The sequence below is a fragment of the Pongo abelii genome, chromosome 2, assembly GCF_028885655.2.
Source record: "Pongo abelii isolate AG06213 chromosome 2, NHGRI_mPonAbe1-v2.0_pri, whole genome shotgun sequence".
Lineage (NCBI taxonomy): Eukaryota > Metazoa > Chordata > Mammalia > Primates > Hominidae > Pongo > Pongo abelii.
This window is the reverse complement of record NC_085928.1, coordinates 80,603,539-80,625,549: the sequence shown is the minus strand read 5'-3', so window position 1 is coordinate 80,625,549 and position 22,011 is coordinate 80,603,539. Positions and strand designations below refer to the sequence as shown.

At 44.1% G+C, this 22,011-nt stretch overlaps 1 protein-coding gene across 1 annotated transcript in view; it reads right to left on the bottom strand.

The window, feature by feature from the left end:
* The window catches only part of PDZRN3 (PDZ domain containing ring finger 3), a 249,796-nt gene extending 228,687 nt beyond the window's left edge, over positions 1-21,109 (bottom strand). Inside the window, exons 1-2 of the mRNA XM_002813516.6 lie at positions 17,297-21,109; positions 1,792-1,878 (exon numbers count right to left, since the gene is read on the bottom strand). Coding sequence (XP_002813562.2) covers positions 1,792-1,878; positions 17,297-18,019 — 810 coding nt within the window. The 5' untranslated portion in view covers positions 18,020-21,109. The remainder of the gene's footprint in view (positions 1-1,791; positions 1,879-17,296) is intronic.
* Between the last annotated feature and the right edge of the window lie 902 nt (positions 21,110-22,011).

Below are 22,011 nucleotides of genomic sequence, written 5' to 3'. Positions count from 1 at the left end.
CCATTGTTTGTTTGTTTTTGAAACTTTGGAATGGGCTAAAAGCAAAGGGAATTTAATCATAAATCTCTTTGTGTCACTCCCTTCAACTGAAGCCATGTGTTGGCCACTCCCGCCCTGGGTAATTTAAATCCCAGACTCAAGACTTAGGCCCTTTGGGGTCAAGCCCTTGTTTTCTTCACCAGCCCTCTTTCTCACCACTTCCCTGCCCGTCCCTCAACTCTTTCCACACTCTGCTTACTTGCAGCTCCCCCAGTTCCCAAGTCTGCTCCAGCTCCAGGCCTTGTATGAGCACCAATCCCCATCCCTGCAAAACCCCAGCGTCCAACCGCTTTCTTCTAGCTCAGGGGTCTTCACAGGTGGATGCATGTAACACAATGCATTGGAATGGCAGGAGAACATACTTGACATTTTATTCATAGTCACATTTTAATTTCATTATTTAAAATACTCCCTCTTGTACGTAACTTTTTATAAGGCACATAATGTATTCGTTTGGTAGTGTGTACACATTTATATATACAAATAAAATATGGTCCTCTGATCTAGCAAACTCCTGTTCAACCATCTGAACTCAGCTCCAATGGCCCCTCCCCAGGACACCTCCTCCTGCATGGTTAACTCATCCCAAGGCATCACTAGCTGGGGGCGGGCACAGAGTACATCAATGAGAGCAGTGCTATGCTCTCCCAACTCATCAGTCTCCCCATCTGGAGGTGAGCTCCATGAGGGCAGGGCACACATATTCCTATCTGGATGGCAGGCATCTTCTCATCCTTGAGGTTTCTGCTTACTACTATCTCCTCTTGTCTTTCCTGATAACCCAAGCTAATGATACCCTTTGCTTCTTGGCTGGTGTCTGCCATGTGCCATCCTCCCATTTTTTTTTCCTTCACCATACTTCTTCCAGTCCAATCTGTAATTATTGTATTCACTTGTTTCTTGTCTGACATCCCCACCAGGACTCAATGACCACAGGCCCTCAGTCTTTCTGGCTTCCATTGTATCTCCTGGCCCTTAGCAAACAGCCTATGTTCAATACTTATTTGTTGAATGAAAGATTTTTGTTTTCTTTTCCTTTCCTTTAACTATTTTCCTTTTAAGCTAATAAACAAGGAGATGGTCAGGAAAAGAAAAGGATAAGGGATGGGACATATTCAGATAATCCCCCTTGAAATGTGAGATTCTGAAACACATCCACTGCTACTCTCCAGAGCCCGTTCTTTGAACATTTTCCCCGTAATTAAACTGACAGATTTGAATTCAGCCTCTTCTTTCTAGAGGAGGGTCTGCTGATCAATGTGGTGGTCAAAGAGCTGCAGTGGGAAGAGAAAGCAAAGGGATGCAGTCACCCACAAATTAGAGAATTGCCTCTGACTAATGAACAGCTGACAGAGCAGAACTCAAGATCAGGCTTCCACTCTGGAGCCCACACTCCAGCTCGGTCTAGGACGGTGGCTGGTTACCCAGTTCCAACTGCACACATCTCAGGCAACTTCATTCAGCCCAACTGCTATACAAACAGAAATGTACCCCCTAACAAAAAAAAGAAATGCACCCCCAAAACCAAACAGTTTAAATTAGCTGTTATATTACTAGGCCAATGCTGTTTTAGGAGACTACGCAATAAAAATCCCTAAGTGTGAAGATGTTAGATAGCCAATGAACTCTCTAGTGACAGAGAGCAGAATGAAGTCAGCAAGGTTTCCTGCTCCTCACTGTCCCCTTCAAACCTTGACCTCTCTTTCCAGCTACACCAGGAAAAGCAAAAACACATTTTAGTAATTAACATACCACACTCGGCCGGCCACCAATAATATTGAATCCCAGGGAGCCGGAGTCCCGATGCAGGACAAGAGTCAGGCTTTTGGTTTCTTCGCCCTGCAGGTAACAAATGAGATCAAACTTTTATTTACCAACAGGAAATAGATGGTAGGAATTTTCCTTCTATCTAAGTGTACTCAAGGACTACTCAGCTAATCATTACAAATCCTGTTATCTCTTGGGAAGTTTAACCAAGGAAACTTCTGGAACCCAACCTGAAATTCTGTCTTGTGTTTAAGAGCGTAAAAACATTTCTAGATGCCATCTAGCCCTGGAATGACCACCTAAGAATGTCTGGAGATGTCCAGACATGCCCAGTGAACATTTTCTATGAATGACACCTTGGTCTGCAAATGCATCTTTCTTTTGACCGGCGCATCGTATGCAGGCTGTCTAGACGGCTACTTTCTGTTTGTTTCTCAACCATTCTCAACAGCAGCATTCATGTCATGTCATGAAAGGTTCAAATAGCAATCCTTTCGGAAGTGTGAGTGCATGCATGGCCCATCAATAGCCATCTCTGTTTGGGAGACTTGGGGAAAAATAGTGCATGAAAAGTGAGATGCAAAGACACACAGAAAACAAAAAATCCTGAATCTTACTGAAAAGGGGGAGGTGGCATTTTCACAGAGTAATTACTGTCCAATCCACACGAGACGCGGAGCTGTTTAACAGAAAGCACTCTGTTTAAGGCTGGTCAGTGTGACCTTTAAATCAAACAAGTAGAAGTGACCCGGGCAGGTCACAGAGCATAATGTTCGACAGTCAAAGGCAACAGAGATGCCAGGGAGAGTGTTCTCAACTAACACTCTGAAGTGACAGCAGACAGATAAAAATAGATTTAACCTTATGTGAAAACTGTCACGTAATATTCTTTGACATAAACATTCAACTCGCTGATACACCTTTGACATGTTTTCAATTATATGGATGATATGCAAAACATCACAGCCTGTGTACTGCCTATAAATCGGCATTTGCTTCAGTTAACGTTTTCTATTTAGACATGGTAGTATTCAAATGTGGTATTTCTTTTAAATATAAAATATTTAATAAGCTGTTTTAAAAATAACACTGACAGCTTATGACAAGAGAGATTTTACTCTGATATTTTTGCTTTCTGTTCAAACTTTTGTCTTCCACCTTTTCTGGGGAAATAAATGGCCATATGTGAAAGGCATGAATGCAACTCTCTGACTCAACCACACTGGCAAAGGAAAGTACTGTTTCTACCTGCAGTGCCCTGTGCGTTTTCTGGAGCACCGCTTCATTTATTGCTATGGCGGTCAATGTGCAACTCTGGTTTCACATTTTGCCAGGAGAACTGTGCCCAGTAGAGCTAAAAAAAAATTATGAAAGATCAATGGGCTTCACCATGTAGAATTATCTCCATGCTTAAAGTCTTAATAACCACAACCCCTTTCTCACAAGTAGCTATTATACAACCAAATTAAAGATATTTTCAGAACTTTCTTGTGAGCCTAAACATCAATTAGAAATACACTGTAAAAACAAAAATGACAATTTATTATGAGAAAAAGATACTCTGTTTCTGATGAAAGAACTAGGTGTCCTATAAGGACAACACAACATTCATTTCTTAAGAGTCACTTACTCAATATATAAAATACAGAATTATAGTATAACAAAGAAGCTAGTCTCTATCAAGTTACTGTACCCAACGAAAAACAGCAGAGCCTCTTTAATGACAGCCTATTGGTTTTTAAAAAATGTTCTGATAAACAGCACCACCATCAAAAGCATCTATCAACACTATCCCTCTTTATAACCAATTTGAACTGTAACAGGTTAATAGACAACAACTTTCACTGCTCTAAAAGAAAATCCAGAATCAACCTAATAGTTTTGAGATATAAACATGATTTTCAAATTGAAACAGTTTATATCTTTCTACTTAGGACGCTGAAAATCTCACTAAGTCCATTTCTTACTTTGCTATCTTAAAGGGGTGAAAAGTAAGAAATACATGGGAATTTGGCAAGTTATCTTACATATCTTACATGTCTGGCTTTCATAATTAATCAATGATAGAAACTGCACAGTTACACAGTAATCCAAGGCAGATGGCTTTAGTTTGACAATCTCAAGTGATGCACAAAGAAGAATGCACAATCACATGATTTAAAAGATTGGTCTTCAATCTACTGTGTGATAACCACTTATTCAAGAAAAAAAGAAGAAGAAAATAATCTTATTACATTGCATTGACAATGATAACAGCTAACGTTTACTGGCTGCAAACTATGTGCCAGAAACTATACTGACAATTTAAGTGCTTTATTTCATTTTTTAATCCAACCAATCTTAAAAATTGCACTATTACCATCCTCATGATATAGGTGGGAAGACTGAGGGAGAGTGATTAAGAAAGTTGTCTCATGCTAAGGAGCTATTAAAATGTTGAGCCGGGATTCAGACCCATACTTCCCAATCCTACATCTTAATTACACTTCTATACTGCTCTCTTTCTGCGTAGAATATAAAAAATAATTCCACGTAGGTTAGCAACATCTTAGGTCCTGTTCAAGATGGTTTTATTGTTGAAATTCCAAAAAGGAACTTATCAAAGGAGGGCTTACCCAGGAGGCCAGTATCAGAACAAAATTCCAAACTGTTTACTGAACTATTTATCTCCAAAGGAACCAATCCGAGATGTGTGAAGACATCTAAGTCCAGCCCTGACCTCAGAGATCTCTCCCAAGGGACAATTAAGACAATGTCTGAAATACAACATTCCTCAACCAAACAGCATCTTGCAAAGAATGTTTCCGAACAACTAAGTTGACCTTCTATGCTTCCTTGCCAGATGCAATTCTGGGGAGAAACAAGGGTGTTCTTATTTTCTATAAGCATCTTGATCTAGTCTACTGTCCACAAGGGTCAGACATTGGCTTTAGGTTGCATTGCCTATTTTAGAGTTGATTTACAGTAGTAAAGCAACATGTAGAAGATTCAACACAGGATGCAGGCAGGGATAAAAGAAAATGTTCAGTCTGGGCTGAATTCCTTTCATTTCTCCAACTAATTACCAAAGGTTATTCGCTATTCTTTGACAACTTGATTCTGGTTTTTCCTTTTCACTCCTTTCCCCACAAACAACCTTAACTACTTTAGTTTAACTTCTAATTTTTCACAAGAAGTATTAATTGAGATTGTAAACAGATAGTCTTCATACAAAACATTTAATATGTTAACATTAACCTCTGCTTAACCATTTAACCTGTTCCTAGGGTCAAAATGCTTCAGGATAGGGGGTACTTAAATAATTATCATTCAATTACATCCCACCAATTGAAAAGAGGTGTAAATGGGATAAGGGCAAAGGCTCTTATCGAAGCTGCTTTCCCAACTGTTCACAGACATGGTAACTGTGACAGGCTGCAGCATCTTTCATTTGCAAGAAAATTTAACCAATATTGGTCTGTTTGGGTAGTTTGTCATAACCCATGATTTGCAATGGTCTCAAAACATAGTAAAACAAAGGGGGAAATGAGCCCAATTTCATAGAAACTGATACGCCAACAAACACACTTGCCTTCTGAAGCAGGCATTGTATCAATGCTCTAAACCTGGAAAAACTGAGGCTCAGGGAAAATCACACACTTGCTCACGATCACATAGTGGCAAAGTAGGAAGGTCACGATTGGAACCCAGGTCCACATGTGACTCTGGTGCCTACGATCTTTGTACTGTGCTGATAAATGTTTGCACCCTATTCTAAATCCTTCTGCCTCCAAAGACTGAGCCTGGCATGAAGGATCAGACAATTAATTCATCTGGCAATTAGAGTTTTAAGTAAGGCTTCTTTGGACTATGCAATAATAATTGCAAAGATTAAGAATGTCCATTATACCCTAAAAAGTATAATAAGACTATTATGCCATGACAGGAGCAGCATAATGGTTAAGTTCTCGGACCATTATGCCCATTGCATCTGGCAAGGAAGCACAGAAGGTGAACTTGGTTGTTCAAAAATATTCTTTGCAAGATGCTGTCTGCTGAGAAATGTGTTTTGGACATTGTCTTAATTGTCCCTTGAGAGAGATTCTCTGAGTTCAGGGCTGGACTTAAGATGTCTTCAGGCATCTCAGATTGGTGCATCATCAGAGTCAGAACCTGAGATGTGTCCTCATCCATAGAAAGGGAATGACAATGGTTCCTTCTCACGTCACCAGTTCTCATGTCACCAGGTTACTAGGATGCATGACTGAGATAGACAGATACCCAAAGACTGCCTCAGTATGGCATCTGGCCAATAATTAGCACCCAAAAGACAAGGCACAGTGCTAAGTTGGACATACACATTGCTCCACACCGAGGTCACGATGCTGTTTTCCCATATACATTACTCTTCTACAAAATCTAGGCAATGGAGAATGCCTAATCTCGCTTTAACTTAGTCTAAAGCAAGTTTGGAAGAGCTGGGGCTTGAAAGCTAAGTAAATAAATATCATTATATATTCCTAACTGTATCTATCTTTCTCCATGACTGGAAAAAGAGTGGCACATTTTAGGGGACCAGTGGAGTGACCACCAGATAGACAATTTTTATTCCGAAGGTGGTGGGAGGAGACATGGGAAGGAAGACAAGGGGAGCAGCTCAGCTTGGACTTTCAATAGAGCACAGGTAAGACAGGGAGATGATACTGACCAAGTGGGCTGTGGGCCAGGAGAAGGGGAAATCACATACATAACATGGTCACACCTGGAAGGGGATGGCCACAGGAGCAAAGGGGATGGGAAACAGATTTTGGCTCACAACAGGATAGGAGAAACATCAAGGCTAAGAAATGGTGAACTTAGGAACAGTGGAAGCAGAAACGAGCTGGGGAGTCTGGGGGTACAGGGTACTTGGGGATTGCTACACACTATAGACTGCTCCAAGTTCTACCATATCAGTGGGTCTCGATGGGTTGGTATGAAAAGAAGGTGAAGAACAGAGGAAAAACAACAACAAATGGAAATGGAGCGGCACCTTCTTGGCAGCTTTCACAGAGTTGCCTTCTATTCAGTAACTCTTCCCAGAGGGCAAGTGTCTCTTCCCTTCAGTAATCCCGACCCAGAAGACTGAGGAGTTCTCAACAAGAACCTGGGATGCAGGGTGCAGAAGGGCGTTTCTGGTCATATTCTGGAGCCCAGTGACATCTGTTTCCTTGAGCTGGGCAGGAAGCTCTATCAGATCCTTAGCACCCCAGCCCCCACCCAAAACCAATTCAAGAGGTTAGCTGGGCCCCTAATGCAATGCAGCATCTCCCTGGGAGAAGCTTAGGTCTTTAGGATTAAGAAAAGGCAGGGACATATTAACCTTGGAGAAGGGGTTGTGGGTATCCAGACCTTAGCACTGACATGAACCATCCAAAGTGCCTAAGCCAAGTCACAAGCAGAAATGCAAGCTCACTTTTCAAGAAGATACAGTTGATTTTGTTTAAAAGAAGCTTTGCTATCATATTTGAACATGTAACTACTAGATCGATGTTAAAATTACCCCAAATAATCTTCTCAGCTTTCAACTCAAGGTCTAATTGGATAAGAATTGGTTGGGGGAAGAAAAGTCACAGTGGAAAATCAAAAATTGAATGTAATTTGAATGTCAAAAAGGCATCTTATGAGGCTGCATTTTTTTAAGTGTCCAAGAATGTGAACCATCTATTGGCAAAATCCCTTTTCTCTTTAGTATTACTCTGTCACCATTCTCCTCCAAACCATCCAGCCTCAAAAGCTTGGACACAAGACATCTCCTAATCAGTGTGGTGGTTCACAGGGTCCATCCACGCCACTGTCAATGTGGACTATCTAAAAACTCCTTTTCTGCCTAAGGACAGGTGTTCCCTAATGATGTCTGTTGTGGGACTCACAGCAGAGAACTGGCTAGACTGGAAAGCTGTCCAGTGGGTTTTGAGAAATGTAACTGACTGACCACTAGTCTGTGTGATGTAACACCTCGCAGCCTCAGATTACGCAAAGCTCACAAAGACTCACTAGTCTTCACACAGCTGGGAAACAGCTCTGTCTGTTGACTAGTGAAATGAAAGCACTGTATATTTGGCTGTTTCCAGGCAAAAATGTGCAGAGATGGGGGTTGAGGGGACCAAGAGGTAGAGCTGGCTGCCAGAAATTCTGTACTAAAGAACTGGTGATGTCTTTACTCGCTATGCTCAGATGCTTTTGTTCTCTTTGTAGTTAAAACTTTAAAATTCTTAATGGTGAAGCAGTTTGGACCAGCCCTGCCTTGTAATTCAACCCAGCTCTAAGGAAGTGATTCTTGCAGAAGAACACAAGAGGAAACTGTTCCAAAGCCTAAGACTGAAGGTAGTCATAAGGACGGTGCTTGAAATTAAGTTGAAATTGGATGAGACACTCAACAAAGTATTAATAGGATGTTTCTGTCATCAAAAAAAGGTGTAGAGAGAATGAAGGGAGACAAAGGGCATGAGGGAACAGGTAGAAAAAAAACCAAGAGCTTTTCCAGAGTCATAATATCTGCACAATAGTTCACACAGTCCTAAGCCAAACAAGATATTTTTGAAAACTAATATGAGAAGACGTTTCAGTACTTTCCTAGTTTAAAAAAGTCTGCTACTATATTTACACAACGTGAAAAAATCCATAAATGTCTAATTTTTATTCCCATGAGCTTGATTTCAAATTTTCTCTCTCATTTTTGTCACTGACTCATCTGCTTTTCTGGTGAACAACCACAAGCAATGCTTCACCAAAAATGACACCAACAAACCTTTAAGGTGTTACAGCATCTTAACACTTCCACTTAATTATGGGGTGTGCTATGATCTGAATGTTTATGTGCCCTCAAAATTCATATGTTGAAATCCTAATTCCCAAAGTGATGGTATTAGCAGGTGGGGCCTTTGGGATGTGATTAGGGATTAGTGCCCTTATAAAGGGGCCCAAGAGAGATCTCTCACCCTTTCTACTATGTGAGCACAACAGCAGAAAGACAGCCATCTATGAACCAGAAGGTGGGTCCTCACCAGACCCTGAATCTGCTAGCACCTTGATCTAGGGGTTCCTAGCCTCCAAAATTACAAGAAATAAATTTCTGTTGTTTATAAGCTATCCAATTTCTGGTATTTTTGTTACAGCAGCCTAAATGCACTAAGACAGAGTGGTTTCTGGTATTTCTGTTACAGCAGCCTAAATGGACTAAGACACAGTGGTTTTCAAATGTGTACATCCAATTACCAACCAGAAGCATTTTCTTCCCTAAATTTAAAAAAAAGTGCTATAGTTTGGATGACTGCCCCCCCCGCCAAATCTCATGTTGATATCTAATTCCAACATTGGAGGTGGGGTCTAATGGGAGGTGTTTGGGTTATGGGGGTGGACACCTCATGAAGAGATTAATGCTGTCCCAGGGTGGTGGTGGGCAGTGAGTGAGCTCTGCTCTATTAGTTCTTGCAAGAACTGATTGTTAAAAGAACCTGGAACTTCTCTCCTGTCTCTCTCCATTGCCTCTTTTCTCTCCATGTAATCTCTGCACATGCAGGCTAGTCTTTGCCTTCTGCCATGATCGGAAGCAGCCTGAGGCCCTCACCAGAAACTGAGCAGACGCTGGTGCCATGTTTCTTGCGCAACCTGCAGGACCATAAGCCAAATAAACCTCTTTATTTACAAATTACCCAGCCTCAGGTATCTCTTCATATCAACACAAATAGACTAAGAAAGCAGAGGCTACTCATCTATAAAACCGTAAGTGCACTTGCTTACATGAAGGTAAGAGGTTTTTCTGGCCAGTCTCTCCTTAGCTTTGTTAATTTGGGTGGGAAAAACCTAAACAACTCTGTAACCCATATGTTATTCATAAGCTTCAGCCCTCCACCTTTACATCTTAGCCCAAATGAACTTGAATATCCCTCTTTCACACATTCCCACCATTGCAAAACAGACAGAGGATAGAAATCCAGAGAATGGGTTACTCAGGGGCAGCAGGAGGCTTACAATGAAACCAAATCTTTGAGTAACAATCTCTTTTCTTCTAGATAACAACCACTTTAAATTTCTAAACTTTCTTCAGTGATTTATTTGAAAAAATGTTAAAACCCTACAGGTGTCCAGCACTTAATAGATGGTCAAGAAATGCTTGATAAGACTTACTGTGCCCTTATGTACATCATCGCATTTCATCTTAATAACAACCCTAACAACAGGCATATTATGATCCCATTTTAGAGGTGAGGCAATTAAGGCTTAAAGGTTAGAAGAGCCTCCCAGGGGCCCTCAACAACAGGGCAAAGGGAACACATGAACCCAAATATTGCTGATCCCAGGACATGGATACTAACCACACACAATACACTAGCTCTATTCAGGGTACCTTGGAGTCAGCCTGTGGACTCAAGGCCTGCATCTAACCTTGACCCACAATCTGATGGGACTTCATCCCTCACCTATCCAAACACAGCAAAGACACGGGGCACCTAAAAACAGCTTTTAGCAAAATACTAGGGGTGATCTCCTGCCCAGGACTCTTCTCTGCACACACACTACTGATGCCAGGGAAAAAGCTCATCACTGCTCTTCCTGGGGATGGGGTGGCTGCAAGGCCTGCAACACACAAAGATTACGCGGTGCCTCTGCTCTTTAAATTCCCTGTAAATATATGGATGGAATGAGTGAGAAAGATGGCTGCTCAGGTCCATCTGGTAGTTATTTTCTTTACAAGAGTAATCATTATGTTATACCACGTCCCTTTCTTATTGTAACAGGCTTATTAGGACACTATTAGTCAAGGGGAGACAGAGGCTAACCCATGGCATAAAAGCTTGGGTGAGCAAAGAATAGTAAGACTTGTGCTTTCAAAGGCATATGTGGGTGTCTGATTGATCTCCTGGGTTAAAGATGCTCAGTTTTACCTTTCTATCCAATGGTGCCTACCACAGGACCTGGCACTAGGGGTATGAGAATGTGAGGAGCTAAACTGCAGAATACATTTGGAAGAACTTCACTTCATTCCTACTGTTAACCACTCTTAAAATTACCAGGATAAAAATTTAAGAGATGTGCTCATATTCCATCCAGGACATCATCTCTTTCTTGTCTAAATCCATTTTTTTTTTTTTTTTTTTTTTTTAGCAGGGTCTCACTCTGTTGCCCAGGCTGGAGTGCACTGGTACGATCTGGTCTTGGCTCACAGCAACCTCTGCCTCCAGAGTTCAAGCGATTCTCCTGCCTCAGCCTCCCCAGTAGCTGGGACTACAGGTGTGCACCAGCACACCTGGCTAATTTTTGTATTTTTAGCAGAGACTGGGTTTCACCACGTTGGCCAGACTGATCTCAAACTCCTGACCTCAAGTGATCTTCCCAGCTAGGCCTCCCAAAGTGCTGAGATTACAGGCGTGAGCCACCACGCCCAGCCTAAATCTCTTTCACAGCCAGTATCTGTTTTGTTTTGTACTCCATGTGCTCTACACTGGACCTATGTAAATGGGAACACGGTATGGGATGAAAACATTTCATGGACCAGAAGCCAACAGGCAAACTAACATGAGCCAGTGGAGAACACTTGGCAAGTTATTTAACTTTCTGAGCTTCTGTTTTTTCATTTGTGAAATGGAAGGAAAGAGTCATGGGTAAGAGCACCTACTTTGCAGGGTCTTTCTGAGGATGAAATAAAATAATGCATGTACACCTCCAATCCAAACAGTACTTGGCATATATAATAATGGTGCTTTGAAAGCCTGTGTGAGACTTCAGAGAAGGGCACTGCCCCAGGAAAAAATTCTTTTCTTATTTTGGTAACAGTGTGAGCTCGGAGATGGGCAACACTAGGTTCAAATCTCAGCTCTACATTTAGAATCTAACTTCTAGCCTTAATCTTTCATAATCTGCCACTCCCATTAAAAAAAAGAGGTCTATCTAATGAAGAACATGGAGAAGGTAACGTATGCACATACAGAAAGCACCTTAAGTGTATGGCACCCAGTGGAACTCAATGAATATTATTTTCTTTCCTTTTAAGCTCCTTGGTCTATGGTCCAATGCATAATTGCCTTATAAATAGATTCTTACTCATCAAATATTTTTATAGCGAGGCAAGCACCATCTCTGAACACAGAAAGAGCCACTTACAGACAAATCTCAACAGAACTGCCAATTCAAATTGTGTGGTTATACTCATTTAATCCAGTGTAGCTAGGTAACACATTTGTAAACCAAATCCTAATTTTCCTTATAAATCACAGAAATAAAATAGAAGTGACAATCTGTAACTTTTTTTTTTTAGCAGAAGTGGGCTGTTTTGTTAGATATACTGTGGAATGGCTCTATGCAGGAGCTTTTCAGAAACAAAATATACTTCATGGTGAATACTCTAATAGATACATTTCAAAGTGTTTGGACATCTGGAACACCTTGTGATACAATTGTCTATCAGATTTACTTATTTCCAGTTCTGAAAAGGACAAAATAGTTTCTGGGATTTGGGGCTTTATAAAACTTGATCTGGGTGGATCTAGTGGAACAAAAATAATGCCTCCCCTAAACCTGGAAACAATTTTGTTAACTGGGTCATCACGGAGAAACTCATTCTTTTTAAACACGAGCCCACTTTTGGTTAGCAACCTGAAAAGTTTTGGTGAGTGCCAAGACAGGCCTTTCAATCTTGAACTCATCACCAAATGAATACATATCAAGAGCTTACAGTGCACATGGCAATGGATTAGTGCCACAGACATAGCACTGGACAAGACAGACTCTTCCACTTATTTAGTTACAGCTATGATAAATGCCATGCAGGAGGATTACTAAAGTAAGAGTCTCAGGGCACCAGATGTAGTCTGTGAGGTCCGAGAGGCCTGGCTTCCTACAGGTAGTGATGCTTGAGCTGAGATGAGAATAGAAAGAACGATTGTCTAGTGATATGCAAATCCTAAGTGTAGACAGAAAGGCTGTGGGCAAGAGGGGAGAGGTGGAAAACCTGCAGGTTATTTAGCGCAGAGTACTTGGTAAGATTGCTACAGGTAGACAGAAGAGCAAGTGCAAAGGCCTGGAGGCAGAAAGGAGTTCAGGGGCACATGCACTGACTCTCAGAGACATGAGAAGCTGAAAGAAGAGGATGAGGGGGAGAAGAATCCAGGCAGGTGGAAGCCAGTAGGATCCAGAGCATGTTGGACCTTACTGCCAACCAAGAGAAATGGGACAGCATAGGAGGCTTGAGGGAGAGTGATAAAAGATACACATTTCTAAGAGATTAATTCCTGATGCTAGGTAAAGAAGGAATTGAAGAGGAGCAAGAAGATTTGTAGAGGAAAGAGTTATGGTCCAGGCAAGACTGTTTGAGACAAAGGCCAATTTTGCCCCCCAAGGGACATTTGGCAACGTCCAGAAATATTGTTGATATTACTTGGAAAGCGCAACTAGCCTCTAGTAGGTAGGTAGGTAGATGCCAGGGATGTTGCTAAACATCCTACAATGCACAGGTCAGCCTCCCACCCCCATCACCACCACCACCAACACACCTACACCCAAGAATTATCCATTCCAAAATGTTGGCAGTGCTGATTCAGAAACTCTGGTTTGGACCAAGGTGGTCATTTGAGTGAGCTGGAGAGCTGTGAATAGATTCAAAATGTATTTAGGAGGTAAAATCCGCAGGATTCAAAGATAGACTGGATGCGAGGTTAAAGAACAAAAGGTATTGAGGATGTATCTCAAGTTTTTCAATCAATCCAAGGAAAGTTATGTCCAGAATTGTTCCTTTCCCAGAAAGAAAAGCAAAAAAGATGTTTGCTCTGGAGTGCTTTTGCTTTAGGAATCAGAGGGGTAAGTCAGGGTGGGAAACTGAGGCTGGGAGCAGAACTCTAACTTACTCAAGCGTAGCAATCCCAAGTCTGTTGCAGCTCAGATGTGGCCTCAGTGAGATCAGAGATGCCTGTCTAGGCTATGATTACCTGTCATTTAACTGCTAAGCAGTCTGGGTTTTTTTGTTTTTTTGTTTTTTTTCTGAGACGGAGTCTTGCTCTTTCATCCAGGCCAGAGTGCAGTGGCGCTATCTCGGCTTACTGCAAGCTCCGCCTCCCGGGTTCACGCCATTCTCCTGCCTCAGCCTCCCAAGTAGCTGGGACTACAGGCGCCCGCCACCGTGCCCAGCTAATTTTTTGTATTTTTAGTAGAGATGGGGTTTCACTGTGTTAGCCAGGATGGTCTCGATCTCCTGACCTCGTGATCCACCTGCCTTGGCCTCCCAAAGTGCTGGGATTACAGGCATGAGCCACCGTGCCCGGCCTAGGCAGTCTGGGTTTTAAAATTTTATCCTGGTCTTAAGAAATTTAGGAAGGTGTTTAGACAATGATCAGTGAAACCATAACTGTGTGAAGACCAATACATGTTTGGTCTATATCTACCTGAGCGTAAGCTCTTTGTCTAACTTAGCAGCTATTTAAAGGACCAGCATCATCTGGGAGCTCATTGGAACTGCAGAATATCAGGCCCCTGGCCAGCCCTAATGGATCAGAATCTCTAGGGGTGAGACTCAGGAATCTGTGTTAAGCTCTCCAGTGACTCCAATCATGCTAAGGCTTGAGAATCCTTAACATAGCTCACATGGTAGAACAGAAGAAACAACGTCTATGCTGGTACAGCACTAACAAACCCTAAGCGCTCAGCAGGTGTCAAAAAAACTGAAACCTAAGATAATTTAAAGAATGCCACATCATTTGTGCAAGTTCTAGGCTGCTGAAGAGCTGGTATGGAAAATCTGAGTGTTTCTAATCTCCTTCAGCTTATAACAGAGAAGCAAACATTAGGGCGTATTTTAAAAAGAAAATAAAAATGTTGCACATGAGAGTTTCCAGGACATATAAATCCTTCTGCCTTTTAGAAGAGAATAAACAGTACCCAGCAGGAGCAGAGAGCCAGTTCAACGAAATAAACAAGTTCTTAAACAGCTTCCAATGGGAGGAGTTTTATGGTTGACCCAGGAACAGCAAGAGCGTTCAGTAAGGGCCACTGAGGGTTAATTTCGGGGCAAGGAGAGACAGCAAGCTTCCCTAAGGCCTCAGCTGAGGCCAGGCTGGGTCTGAGGCCAGGGAAACTATCTAGGGCAGCATCTGGGCTAGACCATCCTTTGCTGTTCTCAAGGCTGGCACTGAGGTTGGTAAAAGTTCCAAGCAGGGCTCCAACTCCAGAACAAACCTTTCTCCGTAAGTTCAAAATCAACATCTCGTCTCTAAGCTTAACATCCTTCTTTATGCTACCCACTAACTCAACAGAGCCTCAAAAACACCCACAGTTTTGATTCAAGTATCATATTTTTGACTCTGAGGGAGATTTTACCCAAACACTCCAGAAAGAAAACAGAAAGTTAAGAAGAAATAATAAACTAGCTCAACAATAAATGATGCATAAACTCTGGGGCAGTGAATGGCTTATTTATAAATAACCGTCACTTAAAACGACGAAGGAAGTCCAGATGACAGCATAAACAGCAGAAACTCCTTCACCCTAAATCTGGCGCCTGATTGAAGACCAAGGTTTGCCCTCTGTTTCGGTGATTCGAAGGCTCACACCAGTCTTTTGTGTGCCTGTGAGGTCCTGGGTGAGCTGTGGAGCTGTAAATATTTGCCCTTCACCCAGAGCTGGCCAGCTGCTGAGACTGCAGCTGACAGACAGGCCAGGGGCCAGGAAGGGGGGCCAGGTCGGAAAACTTGCAGGCCTGGTGTGCACGTAAGGAAAGGGGGCTGGGAGAGGGCAGGGGGAGGCAAAGCAGACACAGGCCCTTGGGGGAGCCTCGGGCAAATATTTTCCCCTTTCTGCCACGCCATCTGGAGCAGGCAACCAGAGCGGTGGGAGCAGGCCCAGGCCCCTCCCCAGGAAGGCAGAAGTACCCAGCTGTTGAAAATGTGGCTTTTGCAATCAGGGAAACCAGTGGTTCTCAACCTGGGCGACTTTGCCCCTCTAGAGGACACTTGACAACATTTGGATTGTCAGGACTTGGGAGGGAGGCCAAGAATGCTGCTAAACATCCTACAATGCACAGCACAGTACCTCCCCTCCCAACTAAGAGTTATGGGGCCCAAAATGCCAATATGCCCCAAAACTGAGAACTCTGAGGTAGAATCTGAGTCCAGCTCTGCTCCCTGAGTCACTATTTAATTTTGGACAAGTTCTATAACTTCTCTGAGTCTGTTCCCTCATCTCAAAGGACAACATAGGTAATGCATGTAAAGTACTTCCTATTGTTGGTGGCACTTAATAAACACTCAATAAATGGTCCTTGTGGTTGCACTGAGGAGCAACATTATAGTTTATAGAACGTGGGCTGGAAAGATGGGCACACAAAGGTTCAACATGCAGCTTTGCACCCAAAAGCTGTGACCCAGGCATGAAACTGCCCCTTAATGAGCCTCAGTTTTTTCATCTACTAAATGGGAAGGGTCACACCAACCTCACTTGATTAAAAAGGAAATGACTGGGAAGAATGCAGCACCCAGCCTAGAGCAAAGTAAACCGTCACTCAAGGGGACCGCTCAGGTGGAGATGTTAAAAATAATTGTAGGTAACACTTGTTGAGCATTTATTTACTCTCTGCCAGGCACAGTACCAGGCCCTTCTACTAAACTCTCTCCCTGAAGCCTGACAAAAACCTTTCGCACTGAGGGAAACTGAGGGACCTGGGAATTCAGCCAGAAGTTCACCCAGCTGGTCAGCAAAAAGCCCAGATTTGAAAACAGTTTTAACTCCAGAGGACTCACACTTAATTATTACTTTATACTTGTTGGGGGCAGAGTGCTCCTTTAATTCTTTCTGAAATCCCTGGATGAATACCTCAGGGGTGCCTGGCTGTGTTTTTACTCTGTATACCACGTCTCTAGGGACCATAGTTTCCAACTTTAGAGAGGTTAAGCAGCTTGCTCAAGGTCAGCCAGCTAGTTGCCTGCAAAGCCCACGCCTGCATCCAGCTTTTACCCCAGAGGCCTCTCTTCTGGTATCCTTCTTAACTTAATCTACGCTAGCTGTGGGTTCCCTTTATTTTTTTTCTGGAATCCTAGAGGATGCACGGATACAATTCACCCAATGTGTCCATCTTTCCTCTCCTGAGTGTCAGTCTATAGATTTCTGACCTCTAGAGGGTAAGCAACTTGCCCGAGATCCCCTAGCTGGTCTGAGCAGCAAAGCCTTTGAACGCAGTTTTGACTCTGGAGCTGCATTCTTCATTCTTATCCTACACTTGCTTGTGGATTCTTTTTCGTCCTTCCAGAACCCCTGAAGCTGTGCAGCTATACTTTACCGGTTACGTCTAGACTATAAGGGACCACAGTGTTCCATCTCAGGCAGGTTCAGCGACCTGCAAGTAGTGATACAGCTGGTAAGCAGTGGAAGAAGAGGGAGGAAGCAAGGATGTTCCTGGGAAGCTCAGGGCATCCCTGCACCCAATGGGGCGGGGCCCTGGGTCCCCAGGGATCCTGGCTGGAGGTCGGGGCGGGAAGCAGGCGCCTACCTTGCCGCCGGGCGGCGCGGCCACGCAGCGGCTGAGCGAGTCGAGGCGCGCGCTGTATTCGGTGAATTTCTTCTGGTAGCGCAGCGCGGTCATCTGCAGCTCGAGCTGCGCCGCGGCCAGCTGGGCCACCAGCGACTTCTCGCGCTTCCCAGCGCGCAGCGCCTCCTTCTTGAGCGCCTTGTGCAGAGCGCCCAGGCGGGCCTGCAGCGCGCCGTTGTGCGCCCGCAGCGCTCGCGCGCAGCAGTGGCCGCCCGCGCGCTGCTCGCCGTGCGTCAAGGGCAGCCCGCAGCCCTCCTGGCAGCGGCCCACGGGCCGCGCGTCGCACGCGTCGCGCATGTGCGCCTCCACGTCGCGCCGCAGCAGCACCTGGCCGCAACCCGCGTGGCGACAGCGCGCGGGCGCGAAGTCGCAGCGTTCGAGGTGCTCCGGCAGCTGCTGCAGCTTGACCACCTGGCCGCAGCCGCGCGCCGCGTACGCGCACTTGATGTCCAGCTTGAGGATAAGGCGCTTGAGCGGCAGGACGTGGTTGAGCTCTTTGGCCGACAGGCGACCGCGGCAGCGCGCCGGGCAGCTGCCCTCCTGCACCACCCAGGGCAGCACACAGCCGGCGCAGAAGACGTGGCCGCACGGCGTGGTCAGCGGGTCCTCCAGGACCTTGTGGCACAGCGCGCACTTCAGGTCCGGGTCCACGTCGCCGTCGAAGCGGTCCAGCTCGAAGCCCATGGTGGCGTCCAGGCCCCGCGGTCGCCGCCGGGCGGCTGGGCGCCCCCTCCCTCCCCACGAGGCGGCCCAGACAGGCCGGCTGCGCCGCCCGCCCGCTTGCTCGCTCTCCCAGGACTGAGCCTAATTGATCCAGACTTCCTCGGAAAATGCCCGAGGAACAGGACTCCTCCGGCCGTATTTGCGCGAGCGCGAGCGCACATACATCTTGCCTCGGATGCCTCCCGCCAGCAGGGAGGAGGCTGGAAGGCAGAAGCGCGTGGGAGGACGCTGAGGCTCGCCAGAAAGGACGGGCCAGCCCAGGACGCCAGCCTGAATCCTCTCGGGAAACTCCTTTCTGTTCTCTTACAGTCTACGCTATGGGAGACAAAACGCCAGCCGAGAAAAGCTCGCTGAGTTTGGAGCTGAGGCTACTGCTTTCTCCCAAGGGTTCTCTTCGAGCCCCTTCCCGAACGGATCAAAACTTTTTCACTCCCTTCTCCCTCCCCCTTCCTCTAATAGCTGATTGCAGAGGACTAAAAATATCTTGGGGCCCGCTATCTCAGCACTTACGGTCTTTATTTATTTATTTCATTCCAGGGAAAGTTACAGAGCCTGCGGGACGCTCCCGCTGCAACTTCAGTTCCGACCAGAGGTTCTGCGAACCTCCAGGATTTAGCAGGTTTCCAGGACCGGTGGGTGAATCTACCCGGGGAGGTTTTGGTGGACAAGAGCTGCTCCCCAGCTGTCGGAGTGGGAGAGGCCAGTGTGCTGGCTCCATCCACTTCACCTAACACCTCTGAAGTGTCTGCCCTGCAGTGTGGCAAGCGTGGTGCTGAGCGCTTCTAAATCCGTCGCTTTAAAGATCATTAGTACAATGTTGTGAGAGGGTTAGCTCCATTTGAAAATTATTTTCCCGCGATTACAAAAGAAGCGATTCTTACTGCAGAAGTTAGAACTGGGAGAAGACTCATCACCCCCATGATCATGTCAACAACTGCCCTCCTTCAGTTTTGGTTTGTTTTGTGTGTACACTTTGTCATCTTTCCATTGAGGAAACTCAGGCTAGAAGGAGGATAAAAACAAAACAGAAAACAAAACAAAACAAAAGTGCCCTGTAGGGTCCTGTAGGTCAGTGTTTCTCACATTTTAATGTGGTTGCGGTTCTGATACAGTGGGTCTGGGGCGGGTTCTGAGAATCTCCATACTGAAAGCACTTCCAAGTGATGCCAATGCTGCTAGTCCATGCTGGTCCTTGGATTCCCAATTGATTGGAAAACCCTGGCGATCCATAGATCTGGACATTCCCTGCAGTACAGCAAACCTGGCTGGATAGCATTCAGCAACACTCCTGAGCAATGGAGGAATATTTTTGGAATTCCAAACTGGGTGTAAAGTTCATAGCATCATCCATTGATTTTATTTTTTTTACATCCCAAGGCTATAGACATTCCTAAGAAGCACGCAGTCAGCATTGGTGAGAGTGGAATCAAGCTATGGAATTCTCATTTGGAGTCTGCTGCCAGTTTCTGAACAGTGAAGCGGGAGAGTTCTGAACAGTGAAGCGGGAGAGTTCTGAACAGTGAAGCAGGAGCTCTGTATTCAGCGAGACTCTGGGGCCTGGAAAGTGGGATTACAGCATCCATTTTGTCTAATTGCTTTCCTTCTTTCTTTTATGTGGCTGCTAAAGCCCCATGACCTTCACTATTTAACTGCTTCATCAGAGTGAAAGAATTGCCTTGATGTTCATAAGGATTACTTTTTTCGCACTGACCTTTAAAAAGTTGTCACTCACTAGATTTTTCAGTGCATGGTTGAGGTCACTGAACAGTGTTCTTTAATCAGTTTTGGTGGCATTTGTTGCCTATTTGAGGTGGAGACTTTCTTTTAATTGCTTTAATCAATTAATGCATTGCTTTGATAGGATTCTGCATGGGGTGGAATATTATTGGCCTTTGTTCAGATAAGCTTGTGCCAGGGAATCCTCCATCAGTATATTCATTAAGCTACTCATTGGCTCTCAGATAATGGGTAGGAAACAAATTCTTTCACCAAAGGTGTGTGGGCTTGTCAGTTTCACAGAATGAGCTAGTGTCAACAGGGTGATAATCTTCAAACCAAACTGGTTTTGAGAAACAGAGAAGTTCTGTCCTACACCATAAATGTAAATTAGTGCTTACTTGGGGTGTACACTTTTTTGGAGATGTTCTACCACCACTCAGGTTGTCTCCCAGATGGCAGATTGAGAGGTTGTTGCTGAAATGCTACAGCGGAGGCCACAGAGAAGCCATAGCCTACTGTGGATTGGCCTCTTTAGGCAAAAGGAAAGTCTGTGCCACTCCTCATTGGTTAATTTTAGTATCAAAATTCTTGGAAGTTAGAAAAAAAAAAAATCCTACAATGTCAGAACTGGCAAGACCATGCATGTTATTTCAGTCACTGAACTTGACAGGAGAAACGAGAGCCAAAAATATTAGGAAAAAGGAGTTGAGGGCAAAGTTTCTCAACCTTGGTACTACTGACATTTTCATTCAAATAATTATTTGTTGTGGTGTGTGTGGGGGTTGGGGGGTGGTTATCGTCTGCATTGCAGGATATTTAGGAGCATCTCTGGCCACTATCCACTAGACATAGTAACAACCCCTTGTTGTGACAACCAGACATGGCCAGTGCCAGATTGAGAACCACAGTTTTAAGGAAGCTTTTTGCTCATTACTGAAGTCAGGCAATGCTGTCAGCCCACATTTTCTGCTGGCTGTGGAACCACCTGGTGAATGCTGCACAGTGAGAGAGGGATGTTATTATAAATCGAAAACTCAAGGCACCATACCAATAAACATGAATAAAAACTGCAGGAAGATGAATGTTTGGTGTGGCAGGCCTCCTGAGAAAAGTAGCTGATTTTTCTGACATGGATTAGATACTTACTCAACCGTCCCAGAAACATCTGAGTGTTTATATATGGATGAATTCCTTGTGGACAGCTGGATTGGTCACTTTGCAAATTATTTTTGCGGCTTCCACTACCTCTTGCTCTTACCCCTTCCTTTTATTGTCTGATTCTGCACTTTCTAACCAAAATGTGGCCCCAAGCCTAATAAAAATACTATTTCTATATTCACCACGATCCCATTCTGATTTTAAACTCTGTTTTTAGTGTTCTTTCCATCAGCATGTTTAATCAGAAGTTGATAATAATATCTACCACTTTTTTTGGAACTCTTACTAGGTATCAAGCACTGTGCTCAGCACTTGACCTTCATTGTCTGATTAATCCTCACGGCACATAGAGAGGTAGATATGTTGTCTGCTCTGTTTTACAGATGGAGAAACTGAGGTTTATAGAGGTTACATAAGATATCTAAGTAGGTGTAGGTACCTTATAAGGTTATATAAGGTATCCCTCCAGTCAGGGATGTCAAGAGGAGAATTTCAGAACCCTCACTCTTAATCACCATAAGCATTATGCGTCTCCTCCATAAGCTCCAGCTCAGGAGGCACTCCCTTACAAATGATATGAATAACGACTCCACTCCTCCATGTTTGCTGGGTATCAATCCTCAGCTGCCCCTAGAGTCTAGATAATTTGTGGCTTGTACTAGAAAAAACAAACAAAAAGAAAGTCAAGGGTTTTTACATTTTTTTAAAATTTTCTTCCCCAGGCGTAGATATTTGTATTCTACTAGCTAAAATAGCACTATACAATTAGATAAGGATCTGCTTTTATCAAATGAAAGTACCACCAGACTGTAATAAGGTACAGCAGTCATCCACAAAAACAAGTGTGAAACATTTCGGTCAGACTGCTTGCCTGTTAACGTAGCCAATGTCAGCCATCCTGGGGTCTGACACATTCGTTTGGCCATGGGTTGAAAGGTAGGGAGAAGAGAAGGTAATCCTCTATTCTGGAGACTTTTGAAGACTTTTGAAGACTTTGGTAAGTCAGGATGACTTATCACAGTAGGGACGCTGGACAGAAGAACAAGAATTGCAAAAATACTTCTTACAAATTTGAG